The sequence below is a fragment of the Molossus molossus genome, unplaced genomic scaffold, assembly GCF_014108415.1.
Source record: "Molossus molossus isolate mMolMol1 unplaced genomic scaffold, mMolMol1.p scaffold_m16_p_11, whole genome shotgun sequence".
Classification (NCBI taxonomy): domain Eukaryota; kingdom Metazoa; phylum Chordata; class Mammalia; order Chiroptera; family Molossidae; genus Molossus; species Molossus molossus.
The window spans coordinates 14,214,721-14,237,156 of NW_023425346.1; the positions used below are offsets into that span (position 1 = coordinate 14,214,721).

At 37.3% G+C, this 22,436-nt stretch overlaps 1 protein-coding gene across 7 annotated transcripts in view; it reads right to left on the reverse strand.

The window, feature by feature from the left end:
• DPP10 (dipeptidyl peptidase like 10) overlaps window positions 1-22,436 on the reverse strand; it is a 1,561,433-nt gene that overhangs the window by 383,761 nt on the left and 1,155,236 nt on the right. For all 7 annotated transcript variants that reach the window (XM_036253736.1, XM_036253738.1, XM_036253733.1 and 4 more), the window contains one exon: window positions 19,238-19,312. In XM_036253736.1, coding sequence (XP_036109629.1) covers window positions 19,238-19,312 — 75 coding nt within the window. The remainder of the gene's footprint in view (window positions 1-19,237; window positions 19,313-22,436) is intronic.

The window sequence follows — 22,436 nt, forward strand, 5'->3', positions numbered from 1 at the left end:
TTGAAGACATTTTTGCATTTATCTTCAGATAGAGCGGGAGGGAGAGAGGGAGGAAGAGAGAGAGAGAAACACTGATGTGAGAGAGACACATCAAGTGCTTGCCACCCACACGACCCCAACCGGGGCTGGTGACAAACTGCAACTGAGGTATGTGCCCTTAGTGGGAACCAAACCCGGGACTCTCTGAACCAAACTGGCCAGAGCAGTACTGATTTTTATTAGACACCCAGAGAGAAAATATTCCTTTCACTCTTTCCAGCTTTTGAAAGTAACTTCATGGGAAAATATCGGTTCATTGCAGTTACATAATCACGGGAGTTATATGCTCACTGGGAGAGTCACAGAGCCTTACTCGATCTGTCCCCCTGTTCCGCCTGATGTCATTTCGCCATGCTTGCTGATCTCTCCCACAGCTCCAGCCACACTGGGCTTCTTTGCTGCTCCAAACTTTTCATCAGGACCAAGGTCTTCATATTCCTTCCACCTAGGAAACTCTTCCCGAGACAGGCACATGAGTGAGCCTTTGCTCACATCCCTAACTGCATGCTGAGGTCATTTCCTCAGAACGACTCCAGAAACCACTCCATTGAAAAATGCACCCTCTTAATGGCATTTCCTTTTCTGCGTTATATTTCTCTGTATACTGCTCAGCAACAAAAAGGAACAGGTTGTTGATAACACACAGCAATTTGGATGGATCTTAAGGGCATTCTACTGAATAAAAAAAAAAAAAGTGTTTATGAATTGTATGATCTCACACACATACCTTTCCGGAGGTAACAAAATTAGAAATATGGAAAACGGCGGCCACCAGAAATGAGAGAAGGAGCTTAGGACCACAAGGAACAGCATAAGAGCTTTCCTTTGTGGGGACAGGATAGATTGCTTCTCGGTTGCGGTGGGAGTGTTTGTTCCATGTGATACAACGAAAGGGAATTATATGCAAAGGGAGGACGAAAATGAGTGGGTTCAAAAACTGAAAACACCTGGGTAAGATCTGTACTTAATTTCACTGTGTGGGCAATTTTTGATACATGCACTGTTTCTGGTTTTGACAATACATGGTTGTTATACAAGACGTTAATACTGGGGGAAGCTTGGGGATGGGTGTTGCCACTTTGTGAGACAATATTTGAAAGTAAAAGTAAGTAAAGTAAAAAAATTCTCCCTAGCACTTGTCATCTAACATGCTGTGTAATTTACTTATTTCTTTTCTTTCTTCTGTCTCTCAGTATACGAGCTCCAGGTGGGCGATGAATTTTTGCTGGTTTTTGTTTAGTGCTATAACAAAAACACACAGACCAATGTTGGGCACACAATAAGCTCTCTATAAATAGTTATTAAATAAATTTATGATTGATGAATATATTTTACTTTTAAAATCATCTTAACATTGTGATTAATATCATGACCTTTGATTTTGATCCCAGTTCTGCTATTATCTAGAAGGTCTTCATCAAATCTCTTGAACTTTTTGTTCAATTTTCTCATCCAAAAATTAATAATGTTTAAAAGGTTAAATAAAAAAAAAAAAAGCATGCAGTGACACAGAGCTGGAGAAAGTATAACTTGAAATAAACTTCTTGGAAATAAATACAGCAATATACTTTAGTAAACCTTACAAAATTATTATCATTTGACACAGTGTTTTATCAGAAATGTGGACATTGTTTTAAGTGCAAGGTGATCATCACAACATTACTGCATAGTGAGGAAATACAAAAAACCTAAATGTTCAATAACAGAACAGAGACTATATATTTTGACATATTATACACTAATTTGAGGATTTTTTTCTGAAAATAAAGACCTCATTTTATTTTATAAATGAGTAATAAGTACAGATCTAATTCATAAGTCAATTATTCAGATTTTAAATTTCTATTCTTTATTAACGTCATGACTATCAGCAACATTCATTATTTAATAAGTGCCTTATTCACACCATCTTTTGAAACATGGCCATATTTTGTATTACACCTCTAAGTGCAAAAATAATTTTGTAAATAATAAAGGAGAGTAAGTGAGCTTGCATCTCACTATTTTGATCTCATGGCTTTATTAAATCTTCAAATAAAGGTAATTAAGTTACTAATAAATTGTGTTATTCTATATGACAGTCATACATACTGGGTAAAATGCAATTGCGAAGAAAAAAATTATTTCTCAACTTCATATATAAAGGAGAGTAATAAAAACAAAGTGTACCCCTATATTAAAATTAATGATTTTGCATTTTAAATATTATGGATAGAAATTTTTTCTATTCAGAAAGAAAAATAGTTAAAATCATTGTCAATGAGACATTTCATAAATTTAAAGACAAATTATAGTTGCAAAATCTAATTTAGGTTAAAAATTATACATGAAGAACCTCAATTATTTAATTTATCTCTTTTATGAAAATCAAATTTCACATAAATATTCTGGCCATTCATCTTTGTATGGTGACAAACTGTTATTTTGAGACAGAATATTGAAAGGTTAAGAAGAAGCGGGAATGATGCACATATTTTTTTCAAAATAGTGGTTTGGATTTCACCATATATATTCCCAGAAGTGGAATTGCTGGGTCATAAAGTGGTTGAATGTTTAATATTTTGAGGAACCTCCATACTATTTTTTATAATGTCTGTACCAATTTCTCCACAAGCTTGTTAATACATGTTTGTTGATTTATTGATGGTAGCCATTCTGACACGTGTGAGGGAATATCTCCATGGTTTTAATTTTCATTTCTCTGATGATTAGTGACATTGAGCATCTTTTCATATGCCTATTGACCATCTATATGTCCTCTTTGGAGAGTGTCTTTTCGGGTCCTCTGCCCATTTTTTAATTGAATTGTTTGGGGTTTTTCTTTTTTTTTGGTGTTGAGTTGTATGAGTTCTCTATAAATTTTGGATATTAACCCCTTATTGGATGTATCTTAAGCAAATATCTTCTCCCATTCAGTCATCCTTTCATTTTGTTGATGGCTTCTTTTGCTGAGCAAAACCTTTATAGTTTGATGTAGTTCCATTTTATTCATTTTCTCTTTTGTTTCCCTTGCCTGAGGAGATATATAAAAAATATATATTGCTAAGAACAATGTCAGATATTTTAATGTCTATGTTTTCTTCTAGAAATTTTATGGTTTCAAGTCTTACATTTAAGTTTTAATCTATTTTGTGATATATGCACCCCTATATTCATTGAAGCATTATTATTATTATTATTATTATCCTCACCCGAGGACATTTTTTTATTTTTTGTTCAGATAGAGTGGGAGGGGGAGAGAGAGAGAGAGAAAAAGATCGACGTGAAAGGGACACATCGAGTGGCTGCCACCCGCACGACCAAACCAGGGCCGGGGACAAACTGCAACCGAGGTACGTGCCCATAGCGGGAATGGAACCCGGGTCTCTCCAGACCGCAGGCTGACGCTCTAACCGCTGAGCCAAACTGGCCAGGGCCGAAGCATTATTTTTAATAGCCAACATATGAAGGAAAGCCAGTACCCATCAGTTACCTAGTGAATAAAGAAGATGTAGTACATAAATACAATGGAATACTACTCATCCATAAAAAAGAATAAAATCTTATCATTTGTGACAACCTAGAGGATAAGTCAGACAGAGAAAGACAAATACCATATGATTTCACTTACATGTGGAATCTAAAGAACAAAATATACAAACAAACAAAACAGAAAAAAAACTCATAGATACAAAGAACAAACTGCAGTTTGCCAGAGGGTAGGGCAGTTGAGAGGCTGGGTAAAAAAGGTGAAGGAATTTAGAAGTACCACTAGTTACAAAATAAGTCACAGGGATATAAAGTACAGCATAGGGAATATAGTCAATAACTGTAATAACTATGTATGTTGCCAGGTGGTTCTAGAATTACCAAGGGGAACACTTTGTAAAATATATGACTGTCTAACCACTATTCTGTACACCTGAAACTAATATAAAATAATATTGAATATAAATTATAATTAAAAATGTAAAATTTAAATTATAAAATGCAGGGAATCTGTTCTTTCTCTCTGAGTGGTGAAGCTTTGTCTCCCAACTCCCCCAATCACTCACAAATGACAGTAGTGTGCCCTGGCATGGTTCTTGGTGTTGGGGATGCCACACAGATTAAGCTCCAGTTAGTCTCAAATGATCTCAAAGGAACAAGGGTAGAAAACTGTATAAAAATTTAAATTAAACTTAATTAAGTATAAATAAGTAAATTTAAGTACTATATGCAATACTCCATTAGGTTTCAGGTACACTGAGTTAAATCTCATATGTAAACAAAAATTTAGCTTTTTTGTCAAGTTTTTACCATAAGCCTTGGTCATTTGCTGGCTGACATCTTTTAAAAACTGATAGCTTCATTACTGGAAATACATCCTCTACTACCTCTTTCTTCAGAAATGCTAAGTTCCTTTCCATTTGGCTAATTAAGAGGCCCTTACACCACACACTGTCTTTGAGCTGGTTAATTACCAACCCAAGGTTTAATTGTTTTCTTTTTTAAATAGGCAACATTATAACAATTAAAAGTTAATTAGTGTAAACTCCAATTAGATAGCAGATGTTATTTCTTGGAACAATCAAAAAACACTACTTGTGTATTTCTTTTTAGGTGTGCATACTCTTTTTTGTTAAGTTTTTTATTTCACTAAGGATTATTGTTAATGTTTTCTGAAAGTAACCCTGTTTTTGATCCTATTCAAAATGTATATCATTAGCTCTGGTGGGTTTGGCTCAGTGGTTGGAGCATCGGCCTGCACACCAGAGAGTCCCAGGGTCCCAGGTTCAGGTTTGGTTCTTGCTAGGGGCATATACCAAAAAAAAAAAAAAAATATATATATATATATATATATATATATATATATATATTAAATAAAGCAGACTCTACTGCTTTTGTTTGAAAACTCTAGCAAGAGGTGTTAGGGACTGTCTTTTCTGCAAGATTTCAAACTTGACATATTGGCTCGAGAGTCACCCATCTCTTTCTTTCTTGTTTATGGTATGATATATTTCAGAGAGAAAATGGTTATCTTTCTTGAAATTTAACTATCCCAACACTGTCTACCTGTTCAAAATTTTTTGCACAATGTCTCTAATGGACACTTATCCATCTACCTTTGGGAAATTTCTAAAGAAAGTAGATGCTGTCTCCCACACTGGCCTCTGAACTATCGAACAAGCAATTGTTAGAGAGGCCTTCTTTATGCTGAGCCAAAATCCACCTTCCTGAGGCCATTTAACATCATTGGCCCTAGTTTTACTTTGAGAAATACATCTGATTTCTCTTCTCTTTGATAGCCCTTCAATATTCAACATATCTATTAATCTTCCCACATTTTTCAAGTCTTCTCTTCCCATAACTACATATCTAATTGCTTCATTGACATTTCTCAATCTTTGAGAATTATGACCCTTTCATATACAAGTCTCCAGGTGAGTACAGGATCCCAGTTGTTCTCCAGTTTGCACTCAGAGTACCAGAATACGAGCCTCCAGTGATCTAGGGCAGCACCAGCAACAGAAATAGATGAGCCCTCCAGATGTAGGTGTGAACTTTTTGGAGCCATATTAATAAAAAAAATAGAAGCAGCCCTGGCCCGTTTGGCTCAGCGGTTAGAGCGTCGGCCTGCGGTCCGGAGAGACCGGGGTTTGGTTCCCGCTAAGGGCATGTACTTCGGTTGCAGTTTATCCCCGGCCCTGGTTGGTCGTGCGGGTGGCAGCCACTCGATGTGTCCCTTTCACATCGATGTTTCTCTCTCTCTCCCTCCCTCCTGCTCTATCTGAACAAAGAATGAAAAAGTGTCCTCGGGTGAGGATAAAAAAAAAAAAATAGAAGCAGGTGAAATCAATTACTGATATATTTTACTTAACTGAAGTACACAAATATTATTTCAATGTTGTATTTTTGATTCATTGTTAATATTTTACGCTTTTTTTACTAAGCTTTCAAAATCTGGAGTGAGTTTTTTTTTTTTTTTTTTTAGAGAGAGGGAAACATTGATCAGCTGCCTCCTGCACACACCCCACTGTGGGTCGAACCCACAACCTGAGCATATGCCCTGATTGGAAATTGAACTGGGACCTCTCAGTCCATGGGATGCTGCTCAGTCCACTGAGCCACACCTGCTGGGCACAAAGTGTCTCTTTATACTTACAGCACAATGCAGTTTAACCACGTCAAGTACTGCACAGCTACCTGTGGCTACGGGACCGGACAGCACAGCTCTATATAGTTTGACTTCATTAAGTTGGCCTAAAAACATATCAGTGTTTATAAATTCATGCGACAGTCTAAATTTATACTGCGTTTACAGTCAATAACATACCTAAGTTGGCCTCTCAGCTACCACTCCTTGTCCTCTATTTTAAGAGCCACGTTTTTTATAGAACACGTGCTGGCTTGGGTCAGCATTCCCATTTCTAAATTACCTGTAATATTCATTCTGTAGTCTACCCATTCAGCTCTTGACTCTAGATTACTGTTTCAAAATTCTTATAAGGATTCATTGATTGGCTTATTTAAAACAGGTTTAATCCTATTGAACAGAAAAGGACCATGAAAATAAAACAGACTTGCGATATACGGACAGAGGCTCCCACACACAACAGTGATTAACCAGAGGGTAGTGACCCAGCTGTAGAGCCACCTGCGTCACCAGCACTCAGCACGCAGTCTCCACCAGCACTGCCACATTTTCATGACCGACTGTCCAAAGCCCCTGCAGTTCATGCCTTCATCACAGGATCTGTGGCAGCCACTGACCCTCACCTCCTGGTTGCCCTGGCCTCGTGCTCTCCCCGCCCCCCTGGAATCACAGCTGCCCCCGGGTGATGAGAATATAGTGGTAGTGAAGGTTTATGAGTCTCCAGCCTCGGTCAAAGCTTTGCAGAATCCACCTGCTCCCTGGTACCCCCCACTCTGGGAGAATCCAGCCATTGTGCCATGAGGACATCAGGTAGCCCTGTGGAGGGTTCCACCTGGAGAAAAACTGAGGCTGTCAGTCATCAGCCAGGATTCACCTGCAGCTCGGTGTGTGAGCCACCTTGGAAGCAGACACTCCAGCTTCTGTCAGGCCTGCAGATGACACAGCCCCACCGCCATCTGAGAGCAAGCATGTGAGGACAGAGGTAGGACCCGCACACCGAGCCCTTGCAGAATTTTTGATGCACAGAACCCATAATTATGATAAATTACTGCTTTAGGCCACTAAGTTATGAAGTAATTATACAGTATTAGGTTACCAGAACAAGATCTTAATACTTAGTAAACAGTATTTTCCAAATACAATGTTTCTCCAAGGATTGTAATGGTTTTGTCTATAAACGGAAAAAACATACATTCCTATGACATAAACAGGACTTGAATGAGATAAATCAATACATTCACAGTGGTTTTCCTCGAGATAAATACAGGCGCTGTAATTATCTTTGTATTTTTTAGTATTTTCAGATTCTCTGTAATAAGCATATTATTTTCAAAGTCAAATGAAAGCAAATGCCATGTGGGTGAAAGAGTGATAAATTGATAAACATATTATTAGCTACTACAAAAAGGGAAAGCTGTAAATACTGTCTTCCAAAACTTAAGTTTTCTTTCTTCCTTTCTCTTTCCCTCTTAGGATTCTTTAACCAAAAAAAAAAGTTTCCAAAATTGCTATTGATCCCTTTTTCGTGCGTTATTACCCCTCTTTAGCAATAAGGAGGTTAACTAGGATGGCAGTTTAGCAGCAGCTGCCACAGAACATAGAAAATGCCTTTATGGGCACCGGAAGGCAAGAGGCTCAGAGTCAACTTCAGGTTCCGTATATTTGAATACAGTCCCTTTTCTACACTGCAGTTTCCCTGAGATTATTAGTAATAGGATTATGTGAAATATTAGTGTTCCCAGGTGTATGAATCTTAATAGCTTAGACAATTCCAGGACCAGAACATCCATGCCCACAGACTTCTTAACTATGTGTCTGTAATTGTAAATCTCTGAAATATTAAGACCCAGAAATTAATTGGATGATTCACTAAAGAAGAGTTACTTTTTCAGACACTAGTGTATGCAGGATTTATTTTACAGTGACTACTTCTTAGTAAAAATAGATATTTATCACAAAGAGGGCCTTGTCTGCAGAGCTATAGACCAGCAAGATCATAATCTGAAATGAACGCATGTAACTGGAGAAAATCAATACTGTGCATTTGCAGAGCATCAGCTCTGGAGCATAGACACCAATACTGCTCCTTCTGTTAGACACAATGTTAAAAATTCATTCTGCTTTTACTTTTCCATTCGAAAAGAGCTTATTTTCATGAAGACTGGTGCCCCATTATGCATAAAGGACAGTTCTAATTATGCCAAAACAATAATTTAATTAAAGTGTCTGTTCCCAAACATAAGACATAATAAGGAAGTTGACAATGTAAAATAAATAGTTAATTAAACTATTGATTAGTCTATTTAATGTGTATTGTTAATCCTAATAATAAAAAAATTATAAATGAGCATTACTTTAAAGAGTTTTTTTTAAATACTTGTTTCTACTTGCATGTCTTTAAAAAGAAATATATATAAAGCAATTGCCTTTTCAAGGATGGCTTAAAAATGCAAATTGTTAAATAATTCAAATGGACTAATAATTTCAAACATATTGGAATAATGTACAGAATAAACTGGAATTAGATTGTAAATACTATTTATGATTGAACATAACTCAGAATGACACAAAAAAATAACTTTTTCTGATATGGAAAATGTCAAATACTAGATTACAATTCTTAACCACAAATATTCCGATTATCAAGATTCATAATATCTAGATTTAAAATATACGTTTCTTCTTTAAGAATATTTTCAAATTTATGGCATTGAAATGCATTCTACAATAATTTAGTTGGCTATTTTTGAGAAGCAACTTCTAAGAAGCAGATATAAAAATAAAATGTATAAGTCTGTCTGGAGAAGTATAATAAATGCTTCCTGGGTGTTGCAAATAATAAGATGCAATATAAATTCCATTTGTCTTGCAGTTAGTTTAGAATACAGTTGATATTGTTTGAAATGAAAAGAAAAATAATTATGCCAGAATATTGAATAATTCTACAAAGACATGTAAAAGCTTTTTTAAAATGACAATATGATCAAAAGTCCAGGGCTTTGGTCCTAGAATGATGGGACTGTGCCCCAGCTCTGCAGCTGGGAAGTGGGGTCCTTACAGCAGAGAGCATCACAAAGTCTCGACCTCTGCAAAACATGGTATCCCCAACAAAGGAGCATGGACTTGGGGAGGTTTAAGTTGAGGCGTGATTTGAGTACTCAACAAAGGTGTGCTCCCTCTACTGCAGTCTCCTTTTGAAATAGTTGCCAAAGGAGAAACAGGGTAATGGATAGGAAAGAAAGAATTAGAGAAATAATCCAAAACCAAAATCTATTATTCATATAAATATACCCATTTTTTACAGTCCAATCAGCAGTAGAATGGATAAACTTTGATATAGGTAGTGGAATACCATAGAGTAGGGAAATGAATAAGGGACTGTCCAACTACTGAACTCATAAGAACAAATACTATACTTAGTCTTAGCCAAAAGGCTGAGAAGCAGTATCCAAGTATTGATTGATATAAATATATTTCACCAACTTATGCTGAATATAAGAAGACATGTAAAATAATACATATTGTGTGTATGTATATATGTATGTACGTATCTATCTAAAGTACATACACAGATAAAACTAAGCTGTGAAAAGCTGAAACAGTGGTGGGTAGTAACTGAAAGAAGCACAGTAATATTTTGCTTCTTGATCTGGGTGATAGAGGGATGTGTTCAGTTTGTAAACATCCAAGGGACTATCCTCATAATATATGCACGTGTATGCACATGTTAACATTCCAAGCATAAATTTAAACATGAGTGGCTTAAATATAAACTCACATATGTTGTTCCAAATTCCATATACTCCCTACTAAGCTACGTATAATTACAACATAACAGATTACAAATCAACCTGGAAGTGCAAATGAGGCCAGACCAGTGTCCAAGTCCAGAAAGGAACAGTTGGACCTTAAATCCAAGATCAAATTATTTTCAAATATGAAAGAAAAAAATTAGTATGTCATCTGTCTTAAATTATGTATTTTTTCAAAAGCATTGTTATGTACATAGGTAAGTTCTTGCTACTTAGGCCTTTTCTAGTTAGAACACTTTGGATTTTAAGACATTGGACCACCTAAACAGGTGATTCTTAATTGCGAGCATTCCTCAGCATCACCTGGAGGGCTAGTTAAACCACAGATTGTAGGACATACCTCAGAGTTTCTGTTGCAGTGGTTCTGGGCAGCAGGTGATCCTGGAACTATACATTAAGAACTTCTGTTGCAGAAAATAATAAGTTTCAAGCCTAAGACACATTAAGTAACTCTGGGAATGTCCTTTGTATTTCTACCAAAAATAAGAATAATACCAAGTTCTATAAAGATAAATTGGTAGGAATAAGGGAATATAGATAAAGACTTGGCACACAGTAGGTGCAGTATGAAAAAGCTGATATTTTTATTTTTATCTGTAGGCTTTCCCTTGTTTGGAATCAGGAAAGTCTTCAGTAGGTAGAATTGACCAGTTCACTTAAATTCAGTGGTCTTCAACCCTTGCTGCACATTACGATTTCCTGGGGAGTTTTTAAAATGCCCATATTTGGGCTATATCCCAGACCAATAAATTAGGATGTCTTCAGGATGGGACCTAAGTATTAATAATTTTTTAAATCCTCTAGTTGATTCTCATATGCAGCTAAGACTGAGAATCAACCCTTTAGTTCTACAAACTTTGACTGTACTATGTCCCATTTGCTGTAAAAAACTCTATGGACAGTAAAATGAATGAAGTGAAGTTTCTGATGGTAAGGGTCTTATATTTTAGTCAAGAGGATATACTCATAAATGGACATGTTAGATATGACAGTAATATTAAGATGTGCATAGGTACCAGATGCTAAGAAAGCATAAAGAAGCGCCAATTCCTTCCACCGGCCACTTTAAGAAATGTTTGCTAGAGGTTCTGGCTTATTAATTCATAACTTAAGGTCTTATCGTTGTCTTTAGAAACACTGTGCCAGGCATTGTGTCAGACACAATTACAGCTGTAATCAATTTTACAAAGCAGGTAGAGTACTATGAAACTTATCATAGTGGATTTGACCAAGTCTGAGAAGTCTGAGGGAGACCTCTGATGTTTGAGGAAAATATGACTCCGTTGTTGACATCTAAAGAAAAAGAACAAATTATCAATTAAAGGAGAGGTGATGGAGCAAGAGTTTGCTCCAGGCAGAAGCATAGAGGAAGCCCCATGATGGGACTTAGGAAATCCCAAAAGTGCTGGAAGCAACTGGTGAGTTGTGGGAGGTGAGGCTGGGAAGACATGCAGGGCCTTATAAGTTGTGTTATGAAGTTTGGTCTTTATCCCAGAAAGCTTTGGGAAAATTTAAACAGAAAATAATAATCAGATTCTTTTTATAAAAATCATTTTAGGCTCTCTGCTTCTCTAATTTGTCAGAGCCGCGTCTTTCTGTGAGACAGAATGGTGAAGGTTGGAGCGAACCGATTTTGCTGTATTGGGCACCTGGCCACCAGGGCTGCTTTTAACTCTGGCAAAGTGAATATTGTTGCCATCAATGACCGCTTCATTGACCTCAACTACATGGTCTTCATGTTCCAGTATGATTCTACTCATGGCAAGTTCAAAGGCACAGTAAAGGCTGAGAATGGGAAGCTTGTCATGAACGGAAAGCCCATCTCTATCTTCCAGGAGTGAGATCCTGCCAATTATCTAACGGGGTGATACTGGTGCTGAGTATGCTGTGGTGTCCACTGGTGTCTTCAGTACCACAGAGGAAGCTGAGGCTCACTTGAAGGGTGGAGCCAAGAGGGTCAACATCTCTGCCCCTTCTGTGGATGCTCTCATGTTTGTGGTGGGTGTGAATCATGACTACTCCCTCAGATTGTCAGCAATGCTTCTTGTACTACCAACTGACTGGTCCCCTTGGCCAAGGTCATCCATGACAACTTTGTCATCATAGAGGGACTTATGACCACAGTCCATGCCACCACTGTCACCCACAAAGCTGTGGATGGCCTCTTTGGGAAGCTGTGACATGATGATAGAAAAGCTCCCAGAATATCATCCCTACTTCTACTGATGCTGCCAATGCTGTGGGCAAGGTCATCCCTGAGCTGAATAGGAAGCTCACTGGCATGGCCTTCTGTGTCCCCAACCCTAATGTGTCAGTTGTAGATCTGACCTGTTGCCCGAGAAAGCTGCCAAATACAATGACATCAGGCAGGTAGTGAAGCAGGCATCAGAGGGCCCCCTCTGGGGATCCTGGGCTATACTGAGGACCAGGTTGTCTCCTGCAACTTTCACAGTGACACCTACTCCGCCACCTTTGATGCCGGGGCTGGCACTGCCCTCAATGACCCCTCTGTCAACCTAGTTTCCTGGTATGAATATGAATTTGGCCACATCAAAAGGGGGTGGACCTCATGGTCCACATGGCCTACAAGGGGTAAGAGCCCCCTGGACCACCAGCCCCAGTGAGAAGGAGAGAGGCCCTCAGCTGTTGGGGAGGCCTTCCTTGCCCCAAATCGATCCCCCAACACACTGAGAATCTCCTGACTTCCAGTTCCCATCTCAGACCCCCTGAAGAAGAGGAGGGGTTTGGGAGCCCTACTTTGTCATGGGCCATCAATAAAGTTCACTGTATCCAACCCCCCAAAAAAAACCTGTTTCCTGAATGGATGTTGCCTTGGGATCTGGCCAGATGAAAGTTTTTCTGGGGCTTGGAGGGCTGCACCTCCTTTTTTCTTTAATTTGGACTTGCTCTGGAGAACAGTCAGTGTATGTACAATGCAGCCCCTCTCTGTTCCTGGTCAGAGTCAAGTCAACTGCATTTGATAATAATCTACCTATGGACCCTGAAGAAGTATTTCTAGGAGGTCAGTTTCTTGTAACCTTTGTATATCAAGGATTTTATGAGTTTCAATACCATCCCGCTGATTGTAACATTAGGGTTGAGCCATCCAGTTCCTGTAAGAATAAGCATAAGGCCCTGGCCGGTTTGGCTCAGCGGTTAGAGCATCGGCCTGCGGTCCTGAGAGACCCAGGTTCGGTTCCTGCTAAGGGCGTGTACCTCGGTTGCAGTTTGTCCCCGGCCCTGGTCGGTTGTGCGGGTGGCAGCCACTCGATGTGTCCCTTCACATCGATGTTTCTCTCTCTCTCTCTGTTCCTCTCTCTCCCTCCCACTCTACCTGAACAAAAAATGGAAAAATGTCCTTGGGTGAGGAAAAAAAAAAAAAGAATAAGCATAGGAAATGATGCAAATAAACAAGGTGCCCCCTCCCCCAACCAAAAGACTATAACTGGCAAATTTATACATTTGAGGAACAATCAACCAGAAAGTTAAGAGCAATGATAAGTTTTGCTACTTTAACACGTGGCTCATCTTTCTCCACCTGAGAATTCAGAAGCTGATATAACCCCTATAGCCGTGACTGTAGGAGGATCACATGCTAGAGGCCAGAATGCTGTCTGAGGACCCTGTTTGTTATCTTAAATTTTTAAATATTTTAGATGATTTGATTTTTAATGGAATGGACATTTGTTGTTTTACAATCTTTTATTTAGAAGGGTCTGCCTGTTTTAACTTTATAAGGAATTATAATAAAATGTATTTTATTTTTTAAAAAAAAGAAAAGAAAGACTAGTTTAGCGTGAGTGTGGAAAACTGATGAAAAGGCATGAGAGTGATTAAAGGAACACCTGCTAGCAGGCTGTAGCATTCATTTGGCTAGAGATCATGTAAGCACATTATACTTCCATACCCAGAACTCTTTTTTTAAAATTGAAATATATTTGACATTTAACTTTGTGTAAATTTAAGGTGTACAACCTATTAATTTGATACATTTCTATACTGTAACATGATTGCCATTGTAAGGTTATTATCATCTTACACAATCAGCATGTTACATAATTACCCGTTCTTTTAAGTAGTTGGAATAATTAAGTTTAAGTCTCTTAGTAAGTTGATAATTATAACACAATATTGTTGTCTAAATTCACTGTACTGAACATTGTATCTCTAGGGCTTATTTACTTCTTGTTCTAAGTTTGAACCCTAAAAATACATCTGTCCTTTCTCCTCATCCAACATCCCCTGGGAACCATCATTTTATTCTCTGTCTTTACAAGTTTGGCTTTTAAAAAAAAAAAACCACACACATGTGATCTCACACAGTACTTGTTCTTTCTCCCCAGGACTCTTCATGCATGCTTCCTCCACCCTTCAGACCAGGTGTGGATGTGAGAAAGCAGGCAGGAACACTCCCCTGTGCTACATTATTCAGTGTTCATATTGATGGCCACAAGTCAGGAAGAAAAGAGCAGTTAATGGGTTCTCTTTTCTTGGTCCCATAATATACTTCTATTTTAGAAATATTTATCTCAAATATTTGTTACATCCTGAAAAACAGTTGGATAACCTTGACAATCTGGATATATGAGGTAGGGCTTTTTTTTTTTTCCCCCTATTTATTTCACCTTTGATCATGCAAACTTTTTTTTAATCCTCATCCAAATATATACATTTATTGATTGAGAGAGAGAGACAGAAATATCGGTGTGAGAAAAACATTGATAGGATGCCTCCTGTCTATGCCCCAACCAGGGATTCAACCCATTACCTAGGTATATGCCCTGACAGGAATCAAACCCACTACCTTTTGGTGTATTGAAGATGCTCTAACCAACTGAGCCACCTGACCAGGGTTAATTACATAAATAACATCTAAAAAAGGAGGGAAATGTTAAATATCATGATTCCCTGCTCCTTCCCATATTTCAGGGGCATGCATCTAAGATTTCTGTTTGCTTTGCTTTAGAATCTGTTTCTGTGTAAATGAAGTCACCAACTGAGATGCTACAAGGGTCAGACAAGAACTGAACTATGAGAGATAATCCCACCTACCACCAAGGGGTGTCAGTAGAGGCAGCAAGGTTTAAGCACTGTGACCGGACTATTTACAAGTTGGAATCCAGACCTTATTTGAGCTTTTCTAGTTCAGCAGATTTGTCTGGTAATGAAGACAAAGACAAATCACTGTACAAAGCCAACTTGCTAGGGTGCAGCTATTATTTCCTACTTGAAAGACCTTGGGTGAATTTCAAAATCTGACTGATCCTGCATTTTCCAGCTTTTCAAGGAGATGGACTTTTCTCCTTGCTAAAATCAGGATAATAACATCTACCTAAAACAATACTTAATATATGCTTAATATATGATAACTCTTGTTTCCCTACTATTGTGTATAAAGGGGATAAAATAAATAAAACATACCATAATAATTTTAGAGGATGGATGTGTTTGGATGGTTGAAGTTTGTGTGATTGTTTCTTTCCATCTTTCTTAATGGGTATTATACACATGTGCACATAGATACATGCACATACACATGGTCAACATGACATTTAATTTTGCTGCTTTAGTATAAACTGTATAGAATAAAATGAGGCTTTGAGTTCTTCTCTAATTTGGATTTACCAAGGGTTATAGGTTTGTTTTTCCTCTCCAAATTGTCAACCTGTGGGCAAGTCTGAATTGAATGCTATCCTTCAAGGACTTAATGCTGCTTCCATGAAGTTCTATGTTGTCTGCCATCTAGAATAATTTCCATTTATCTGTGACACTCACTCTTCCACCTTTGATGCTAGGGCTGGCACTACCCTCAATGACGACTCTGTCAACCTCGTTTCCTGGTATGAAAATGAATTTGGCCACATCAAAAGGGGGTGGACCTCATGGTCCACATGGCCTACAAGGGGGAACAGCCCCCTGGACCACCAGCCCCAGTGAGAAGGAGAGAGGCCCTCAGCTGTTGGGGAGGCCTTCCTTGCCCCAAACCGTTCCCCCAACACACTGAGAATCTCCTGACATGCGGTTTCCATCTCAGACCCCCTGAAGAAGAGGAGGGGCTTGGGAGCCCTACTTTGTCATGCACCATCAATAAAGTTCACTGTATCCAACCAAAAAAAAAAAAAAAAAAAAAAGAGCTTCCTGTTTCCTGAATGAATTTTGCTTTGGCATCTGGCCAGATGAAGGTTTTTCTGGGGTTTGGAGGGCTGCACCTCCTTTTTTCTCTAATTTGGACTTTCTCTGGAGAACAGTCAGTATATGTACAATGCAGCCCCTCTCTGTTCCTGGTCAGAGTCAAGTCAATTGCATTTGATAATAATCTACCTATGGACCCTGAAGAAGTGTTTCTAGGAGATCAGTTTCCTGTAACCTTGGTATATCAAGGATTTTATGAGTTTCGATACCATCCCACTGATTGTAACATTAGGGTTGAGCCATCCAGTTCCTATAAGAATAAGCATAGGAAATGATGCAAATAAACAAGATGCCCCCGCCCACCAAAAGACTATAAATAGCAAATTTATACATTTGAGAAACAATGAACCAGAAAGTTAAGAGCAATGATCAGTTTTGCTACTTTAAAAAATCACTTGGCTCATCTTTCTCCACCTGAGAATTCAGAAGCTGATATAACCCCTATAGCCATGACTGTAGGAACATTGCATGCTAGATGCTGGAATGCTGTCTGAGGATCCAGTTTGTTATCTTAAATTTTTAAATGTTTTAGATGATTTTATTGATTTTCAATGGAATGAACATTTGTTGTTTTATAATCCTTTATTTATAAGGGTTACCTCTGTTTTAACTTCATAAGAAATTATAATAAAATGTATTTTATTTTTTAAAAAAGTTTAGCGTGACTGTGGAAAACATATTTGATCTTCAAAGTTCAGGGTATACATCTCCCTCCGACTTGATTATCTTGTTGTGTGTGGTAGATGTGTTTGGTCACATTACTTCTGCCAGAGTGTATGTTTCTTAAATGAGCTGATTCAGTCTGCACACGCCCACAAGCACACACACAAACTTGCACAATGTTATACAAGTAATTTATACCTCACGGATGATGAATAAATAAAATGAGTAATGGATATAGTGGAATAAGATTGCGAAATTTAGTTTGGTAAATTTTTTCTTATTAAAATAATCCAGACCTGATGTATCATAAACTACTTTTTCCTGAAGTTAAACCAAGAGCAAAAGAGAGAGAGAGAGAGGCAATATTAAGAGTTTCTTAATATATTAATGGTGTTAATTTACATTTTTGTTATTGATAATATTTTCATGTACTCTTGACATATTTTACCCAAATATCCACAGTTAATCTAATTTTATACATTAAATTCCAGAGTAGCCCTACCATTATACATTCCCCGCATGCTTGCCATCATTTGGTGTATATAAAATTTATATATATATATATATATAAATTTTAGCTGTTCTGAAATGAGTATAGTGCCAGTCTTTCTTGTTTTAGTTTGCATTTTTAATGGCTAATGATGTTAACTATGGTTTTATGTTTTCATTTGCCATCTGTATGTCTTCCTCAATGAAATGTCTCATGGCTTTGCCCATTTTTTGATTATATAGTTGTTGTTTTTTTAAATAACTCTTGACTGTTAGTGCCTTGATATATTCAACATATTGGTTCTTTGCTGAATTTCTGAACTGCAAATATTCTCTCCCAGTCTATACCTTATATTTTAATTTTCATAACCGGGTCTTTCACAGAACAATACTTTTTCTTATATATACACTATAAATTTGATATAGTGTAAGAAATATTTTCATACCCATAGAACCCCAAGATTTTCTGCTACATTTTTTTCCCCTAAAAGAGTTCTAGATTTACATTTCTACATTTAAATCCCTAACTCATTTTGAGTTTTTATGTAGTATAAGAATTTGATCCACTTTTGTTTGTTTTGCCTATGTAGGTCCAATTGCCTCAGAACCATTTGTTGAAAAGGACACCTTCCCTCCATTAAATGGCTTTTGCACATTTGTCAAAATGATTTAGGCATATTTGTATGGGACTAGTCTGGGTTCCTTATTCTGTTTTATTGACTTATGTGTCTATCCCTCCACCAGTTCCATTTAGCCTTAATTACTATAGTTACTAAGATGTAATTTTTAAAAAGTATATTATCAGTTTAATATAGCACTCATTTTAAATAAAAATTATTTAGAAAAATTTTTTTTTTATATTGGGGATATTGGAATATTTTTATTTACAAAAGTCAAGTATTTTTCTTGTGGTTTTCAAAATGTCATTAAATTGAGATAACACACCAAGTTGGAGGTAAAGGCTAAGATATATTATTGGAAAAAATGTCTTTGATTGTAATAATCTCCATGACTTTTATCAGTTTAAATTAAATACTTCAAATTAAAACATGCTCATCTAAAAATATAGTACATTTGTAATGCAAACAACTAAAACCATCAACAGAAGGTCCTTTGAAGTGTGAAATTTTATGTGCTCAAAAGCTTTCAAAGCATTACATGAGGCTTCCTGCCTTAAGTCTATAAATTTTTATTGTCTGTCCTAAAGCATATAAAACTTTCTTGAAGGATTTCCAATTACTTATTTTCCACAGAAACTAATCTGCTGAACTAGCTTTTCAACATTTACTTTGCTTTTTTAATACTGCAAATTACATCTAAGTACAAAGTCCTCAGCCACCATCCATGTTGCTCTAGTGGCGCCGGAGAGCTGATGTGGAACCATACACCCTGACGGCAGTTAGAATATTTTATTTGTCAGAATTAATTTTTTGGCTTGTCCCACTTGTGGAATTTTCTACAACCATAAGACTTATGCTTAAATACCACCAAAAAAACCATTCACCATAATCTAAATTAATGTTTTCACCAGTCCCTTCACATTATCTACACTGCCAGTCATGGCACAGCCGTTGAGAAAATTTCCTAATCTCTACATACATGAAAACTTAAGTACAGAATAAAGTTATCCTGAAAATGTCAAAGTCTCCCATTTCTCAGATTCACTAGCCCGAAACACTCCCCTCTGAAAGAGATGAACCTGGACCACCACTGCCCCTGGCAGAGTGCCCCAGGTATTTGCCAGCCAGGTGTGGAAGAAAGGACATTGCTGACAGACTCCTCTTGGGCAGTACTGGTCATCAGTGACCCCTGCAGCTACTAGATATGCCAAGTTTTCTCTAGATGAGTAGATAACCAAGGAAAACCAGGGGATGTCACCTGAATGCATCACAAAGGACAGTCTTAACAAAGCAGATCACTTCTTTACCTGTTTGACATCATATGCCAGAAGAACATATTTCAAATCTGGTGAAACTGAATGTCTTGATGCTTTGAAGGTTACCTAAAAACAAAAGAAAAGAATCATCTTTAATAACAGAGAGATTAATATGTATTTGGATATATCAATATAAAAAAGCTCAGTCCTCTTAACACTGTTAAATAGGCATTCTCATTCCTGTATTAAATATGCATGTGCGTGTGTGACTATATGGATGCATAGAGATAGAGAGGCTACAGTAGACATTTCACTACAAAAAAATTTGCTGCCATATCTTTTTTACATGTTATTACTTTAAAACTATGTTAATATTTTCATGAAATAAAAAGCAAAAACTCATTGAACTTCCTAAGTAACCAAAATGATTTTATATGTGCAGCAAAATGAAAAGAAATAGCAACATTCTGTGTTGTCATGATTTTATGACTTTACTTTTCTTACCAATTGTATATTTATATTGAAATAAAACACTTAAATTAAAGACGGAATCTCTTAAGTAAACTCCAAGAGGGAACTAGATTAAAACACAAAACACAAACACATAATTGATTATGAATGCAAAACTATATGTAAAATGGCACAGTACCTGATTGATTTTTGTGCCTAGAATTTTATCACTGAATAGACTGATATCAGAAAAAGTAAAAATAAAATGGAGAAATACATTGAAAGGGGAGAAATAATTTTATTTGAACTAGATATTATATTTAACTTCCTGTCTAAAGAGAAGGCAAACAAATTGAGTTAATGTATTAAAAGCCAACAAAATGCAAAGAAATAAAGTATATACAAATTTTAGGCAACTTCCTTTGTGTAGAGATATACATCTATAACAATTTTTTTACATCTTATTTCCAGGCAGTTTTCATAAGACTGTTCTCCATGAAGAAGAGAAAAGGATGGGGTTAAGGTTTTCTTACTTAGAAATTCCCAAAACACAAAGGACAAGGTAAGAAACTCTGACTAGTAAGTATTTGGGAAATTTTGTATGGAAAATAAAACATATATTTAGCGCTTATTTTCTAGGTTCTGGGACAGAGCTCCAAAGTCCTTGGAATTTCCTGAGCAATGGCAGTATCTTTTGCTATTAATAACCAATCCCTTTTGAACATTCCAGGTTTAGGCTAATGAATGACTGTGGGTTCTTGGGGCTGGGAGAGTGGCTAGACAGCTTCTGGATGGGAGCTGGCCACCAGTGGATCCAAGTCCTTCATTAGAGAATTAGAACTCCCAGTGCTGCCTGGAGGTCAGGGTGGGTGGAAGGTCTGGAGATGAAGTTCAATCACTTGGCCAATGATTTAATCAATCATGCCTAGGTGATGAAACCCAGATAAAAAACTCTGAAGGATAAGATTTGAAGAAGCTTCCTTGTTACTAAACATATCAATATAGTAGGAGGAGGCACACCCCAGCTCCACAGAGACAGAGATTTGGGACCTTCTGAATTCATCCTATTTACCTCTTCTTCAGACCCTTCATTTGTGTCCTTTATAGTAATCATAAATACAACTGACCCTTGAACAACATTGGTTTGAACTCTGCTGATCTATTTATGTGTAGTAAATACAGTCCACCCGTTACATCCATGGGTTCAATATCTGCAGATTTAACAAATAAAGCTGGAAAACAGTCATTTTGCAATCCGACCTATGGATTTCCAACTGGGGATAAAAATTACTGTTTTCAATCCCCACTTGGTTGAATCCACTAATGTGAAGGACCTACTGTAGAGTCAAAGGTATACAAGAATGTTCCACCATGTGGGGATTGGCACCCCAGCCCCTCCCTGTTGTTCAAGGATCAACTATATAGCACTTTCTGTGAGTTAGTCTATCAAATTATCAAACCTAAAGGAGAATTGTGGGAACTGCCAAATCTGTAGCCAGGTTCCACAGGAAGGCAGGTAGCCTGGGAACTGGAGATTTGAAGCTGTTACCTGAAGAGGGGACAATCAGGAGTCCTTACTCTGTGAGTTCTGCCCTGGGTCTGGCTGGTAAGTACCAGAACTGAACTGAATTTTAGGTCACCCAGGTGGGGTCAGAGCACTGTGGTTAAAATAACGTAGTTTATTCTCTGAACCAGATTTGCAAGAGGGTAGAGTAGTCTGGGAGAAAATACTATTATATGGCAATGCTAACACTTAGAGATTCTGCCTATATATAAGGTGGGCAAAAGTCAGTTTTCACAATTGTGAGTACACAAAACAAGTTTATTCTTGTATTATTTTTATTAATTATTATATTATTTCCCATACAAACAACTGTAAACTGACTTTTGCCCCACCCTGTCCATCCATGTTGCACAGCTCATGTATAAGACACTTTGGAAGAAAGTCAGAATAATCATGTAATAATGAATATAATTTTTTTACTTTTTCAAAAATTTATTTTAATAACCTTAGAAACAACAATGGAGCTATCAATGACCTACCATCTATCATAAGGTCTATAAATTGCTTAGATTTTTGCAGTTCTCAGTAACTTTCAATCCTCTTCATGACAACACTGTGAGGTAGGTGTCCTCATTCTTATACTTTATCTCATTAACTTATTTTTTTTATTTTAAAATTTATTTTTAGAGAGAGGGGTGCAGAGAGAGAAAGAAACATTGATGTGCTGTTTCACTTATTTATGCACTCATTGGTAGATTCGTGTATGTGCCCTGACCAGGGATCAAATCCAAACCTTGGTGTGCTGGGACGATGCTCTAATTAATTGAGCTACTCAGCCAGGTCCTCTTTCATTAACTTGTTGTATATGAAACTTGATAGACATTAGTCTATAGGAAATTTAAGGTGACACTGAAAATTCAAAGTCATCTTTCACAACATTACTGTATCAGGAGGTATATTGTTGCACAGTAAAGGGGGTTTATTGTTACTTAAAAATCAGTTAAGCCCTGGCCAGTATGGCTCAGTTGGTTGGAGCATCATCCTTACACCAAAAAGTCACAGGTTGGATCCCAGTCAGGGTACATACCCAGGTTGGGTATTCCATCTCTGGCCCTAGCAGGGGTGAGTATAGGAGGCACCTCTCTCTCTCTCTCTCTCTCTCTCTCTCTCTCTCTTTGTCCCCCCCCCTCTAAAAATCAGTGAACATGTCCTTGGATGAGGATTACAAATAAATAAATAAACAAACAAACAGCTCTGGCCATTTTGCTCAATGGTTAGAGCATTGGCCTGCTGACC